The 5,000-nt window shown below is 37.3% G+C and overlaps 1 protein-coding gene across 1 annotated transcript in view; it reads left to right on the forward strand.

Moving 5' to 3' along the window:
* LOC135202187 (dynein regulatory complex subunit 5-like) overlaps window positions 1-5,000 on the forward strand; it is an 88,575-nt gene that overhangs the window by 76,755 nt on the left and 6,820 nt on the right. Inside the window, exons 2-4 of the mRNA XM_064231442.1 lie at window positions 760-924; window positions 1,281-1,495; window positions 4,360-4,550. Coding sequence (XP_064087512.1) covers window positions 760-924; window positions 1,281-1,495; window positions 4,360-4,550 — 571 coding nt within the window. The remainder of the gene's footprint in view (window positions 1-759; window positions 925-1,280; window positions 1,496-4,359; window positions 4,551-5,000) is intronic.

Genomic DNA, 5,000 nt, shown 5'->3' on the forward strand with positions numbered 1-5,000 from the left:
CGAGAGAGAGAGAGAGAGAGAGAGAGCTGTGTGAGTAATGCTGTGTGTGTTTGCCTTCCGCTCGTGTCTCACGCTTACCTTAATGATAATGGGGAGAAATACCCCCCATTAACATATACATATATATATATAAATATTATATTTATATATATCTATATATATATATATATAATATATATATATATATATATATATATATATATATGTGTGTGTGTGTGTGTGTGTGTGTGTGTGTGTGTATGTATGTATGTATGTGCCTGTGTGTGTGTTTACAGTTTCTCACAGGTATTCAAAGGTGATGTGAAACATGAACAGTAGTACACAGCCACGAAAAAAGTGAAACGAATGAGCGCAAGATCTTTCGCCATTACTCTAAGGCATTTTCAAGCGAATTACATACAACAAGGGAAAAAAATTACAAAAACCACCAATATTAAGTAAGTACACACATGAAACATTTTGTACTTACCCTAAACGCAATGACAGTTTAAGGCAAGAAACATTTTGCCTTGAAAAAATGATAGTTTGGGACAGTCAATAACTTAAAAGACAGCAACGCTAATTACTTCTTTGGTCGTGACAGTGGACCATTTCTGATGCCATGCAGAGAGAGAGAGAGAGAGAGAGAGAGAGAGAGAGAGAGAGAGAGAGAGAGAGAGGAACAGTGATAAAATAACAACAACCTGAACAACTATCAGAGTGCCTGTTCCGCAATCATTTGCTGCCTCAATTAGTATCCAATAACTTTCTCTTGGACAGAGTACACCCCTTTGTCCAAACTCAACTCAAGGGACTTAGGAGAAGTTTGTGAAGCCCTTCCATTAGATCTGCTTCTTTCGACAGCCTTGGCTCTGCCCTTAGATGATTCCTACTGGAAGAGAAGGACCCTGGCTCATTATCCTCCGCCAAATTTGCGTTTAAAAAGTAAGACATGGAACGATATTTATGATTAAGGAGAAGGTAGTGAACATTTGATTCAAGAATTAACGAATATCTTTCCATTCCCTGTTAATTATGTTCCGTATGACATTTATGACTAATATATAATGGGTGAAAATAAAAAAAGATAGTGCAAAGCCAAAAACTTGACAGAATATAGAATTATGACCTCATTAAATTATTCCGTGAACCTCCATTTCACACGAAATCAAATCTTAATGAATAGAATCCTGCCAGAGTATTCATCTGATAGAATTTCTAGAAAAGGTTGGCAGACAATTCTCTGGAATAGTTCCCTCTGCGCCAAATGTCTCCGCTTTTAAATTCTCCTGTTTGCGCAGTACGACAGCAGAACCAGCGAAAAAGGACAGTAAGAGAAAGGGGGGGCGACGGAGAATCCGAAGGGAAGGATGACAGCAAAGGAGAGACGGAAGGAGGAGAAACCCCTGGAGGAGGGAGCCGAGTAGGAAGCAGTGCCAGCAAGAGGCACACGCCGACGAAGACGGCGTCATCCAACCCGTATGCTGCTCTTGCTGCCGGTCTACCCCCAATTAATGTAAGATGTCGGATCTTTCCTAGATTGTCACCCCCCTCCCCCCCGTTTTAACCCGGTATGTATCCACCTCTGCGGCGTGTTTAGTACAAGCCCGTTGGGGATTACCCGTGGAGCGTCAATCACTGGAGTGGCGACCTCCCTGCCTAGCGTGTGACTTCGGGCGGCCATATTGAAAGGTCTCGGTCCAGCTCATAATAATATACTTTAATACTATTATTATTATTTTTACACTTATCATTTTGATCTTTTTTAGTAATATTATTATCTTTTTGCTACTATTACTATTATTATTTTTACTATTATTATTATTATTAGTGTTGTTGGTATTATTATTATTATTATTACTGGACCCAATTTCACAATATGTTGACTCAAACACTCCAACCGCTGTGGTCAAGGCCTAAGCACCTGCCCTTGGATCTAAGCAGTGTCTAGCACAAATGGTTCCTGTAAATTACAGGACTTTCTTTGCATACAGTCACTAAACACTAACTAAACAGTAATGTACAATCACTAAACTTTAACATTCACAATACGCTTACATTAACTAAATACACACTTACTATACACTCACACTCGCCAAACACTAACACTTAACATACACTAAGACTCAATAACACTCAATACTCACTATGCACTAAACGCTCACTAAACACTAATAAAACACTAAGCACTCACTAAATATTCACTGTACCCCAAACACTCAATAAACATTCTAAACATTCACTTATTCCTAACCATTCATTAAACACTAAACAATCACTAAGCACTCACTATACACTAAACATTTACTAAGTACTCACTGTACACTATACAATAAACACACACAGAACCCTAAACACTCATTAAACACTAAGTACTCACTAAACCCTTAAACACCCTTTAAACACTAAACAGTAAATGAACATCCACTCATCACTCATTAAACACTTACACGCTAAACATTCACTGAACGTTTTGTGACATTCACTACACAATCACTAAACATTCATACTGAATACTTACTAAACATTCAATAAACACAAACATTCACAAAATATTCACAAAGCCTAAACAGTCACTGAATACTCACACACTAAACATTCACTGAATACTTACATACTGAACATTCATTAAACACTAACATTCACTACACCCTAAACACTGAATAAACATTCACTAAACCCTAAGCACTCACTATACATTCACAAAAATTCACTAAATTCTAAACACTCACTGAACACTTACACACTAAACATTCACTAAACACTAACATTTACTAAAACCTAAAGACTCACTAAACATTCACTAAACCCTGAGAACTCATAGAACATTCACTGAATGCTAAATCATTCACTAAACACTAACATTCATAAAAATTCACTAAACCCTAGAATCTCACTAAACATCCACCGAATACTTACACACTAAACATTTACTGAACATTACACAAAAAACATTCACTAAACACTAACATTCACTAAATCCTAAAAACACTAAACATTCACTAAACCCTAAGCACTCACTAAACATTCACAGAATAATTACACACTAATCATTTGCTAAACACTAACATTTACAAAACATTCACTAAACCCTAAACACTCACTAAAGATTCACTGAATACTTACACAGTAAACATTCACTGAATACTTACACACTTAACATTTGTTAAACAAACATGCACCAAACCTTCATTAAACCCTAAACACTTACACACTAAACATTCACTAAACCCTAAACACTCATTAAACACTGAATAGTTACACACTAAACCACTAAACTCTAAGCACTCATTAAACATTCACTGAATACTTACACACTAAACATTCACTAAACCCTAAACACTCATTAAACATTCACTGAATACTTACACACTAAACTCTAAGCACTCATTAAACATTCACTGAATACTTGCACACTAAACCCTAAACTAAACCTTCACTAAACACTACTCACTATATCCTAAACACTCGCTAAACACTTACTCATTAAACATTAATATTAAAAAATTCATCATCGCACTAATCCCGTTCAATTTCCGGGTTACCAGACCTTTAAAAATGCCCACAAGGCTTTGCAGCGCCGCCCTGGTGGAAGACCACCGAACTACATAGTACTGGTATAGAGATCGCAACTCCAGGTATACCTCTATGGGATTACCATAGAAATATAAACAAAAGACTGTATATATCATAAAGATAATGACTCCCAAAGAAATATTAGTCCTAGGTAACAACCCCAGAACTTTGCTGGGGTCACTATCTGGGAAAGATCCAAGTTGTCAGACCCTAATTTGTTTTTCTTTCAATCGACAAGACTAAGTCTTGCTAAAACAGCGGCGGTAAGATTTAACTCATGAAAAATATTACATGTCAGTCCAGAAATGACTTGCCCCTGAAGATATCAATCTGGTGTAAAGAGGATTTCAACTCCCATTTGTATTAGGTTACCATTCTTACGACTTTTCATCGACAGCTCAGATTATTTGAAATTCTAACTTTCATTAGTTATTCAGATCAAAATATCTTAGCAATGCCTTTCACTACCGAGGCCTTTAATTTCTTTTATTAGACTGGAATAAGATAATTATACCAATTCCGACTTGCTGCTAAAGCTTGTCAGAATCTTTACTTCACTTAAGAATAGTAACCACAGTAATTTCTCTGTTTATTTCGATCATATGAATTACTATCCCTCCTGCATTAGCGAAAGACAACCATAGCAATGCCATGCTGTAGTCTACTGTTACGATAATATGGGTCCCAATCTTTCTCGAATGATTAAAATTTGATAATCATACCGATGTCTCTCAAAATATTGTCGTAATGATCTGAATTCTTATCTTTTCACGGGTCGACACCTTTTATCTCCGGCACAAACAGGTCATCAGATGTGAAGACCAGTGGCAGAGAGCTTATCTTGAGGCCCATCTCGCCCAAGCAATCAGTGCCACATCAGATAACAAGAGAGGTTGGCGGCTTCTGGCACCTCTGCTGAAGCTATGCGAACCCCATGTGAGGTACTTACACCTGTCCACACTTGCACCCGCCACTCCAAGCAAGGAGGCCAGAAGGTAACAAGCAAATATAACGAAAGTATAATCGTTGTGGTTGTGGGGGAGAGTGGAATGGGACCCCTGGGGTTTGGGGGGCGGGGTTGGTGTTGGGTAAACTGATTCCGGAGGGGAATAAAGGTCAGCCTCATCAATGAGGGAACATTCCAATTATAATAAAATAGAATTCTTAATCTTGGTGGCGCAAGACCAGATATTATTTCAAAAGTTCAATTGGAGATGCAATACATCACTACCCTCATGTTATTCTTGCATTTTAATAGTACATCTTTACCTATTTATTAACATATTTTTTCTTTTTGAAAAGTGACATTTCTTTTTGTATTTCCCTTTGCCTTCTCTTACTTCCTAATGAGCACCACATTCTTTGGAAGCTTGAATTTCAAGTCAATGGCCCCTGTGGGCTTTCCGTATGAATAAGGTTCATTGTCTGAATGATAGTGGTAATAA

Source organism: Macrobrachium nipponense, chromosome 30, assembly GCF_015104395.2.
Source record: "Macrobrachium nipponense isolate FS-2020 chromosome 30, ASM1510439v2, whole genome shotgun sequence".
Lineage (NCBI taxonomy): Eukaryota > Metazoa > Arthropoda > Malacostraca > Decapoda > Palaemonidae > Macrobrachium > Macrobrachium nipponense.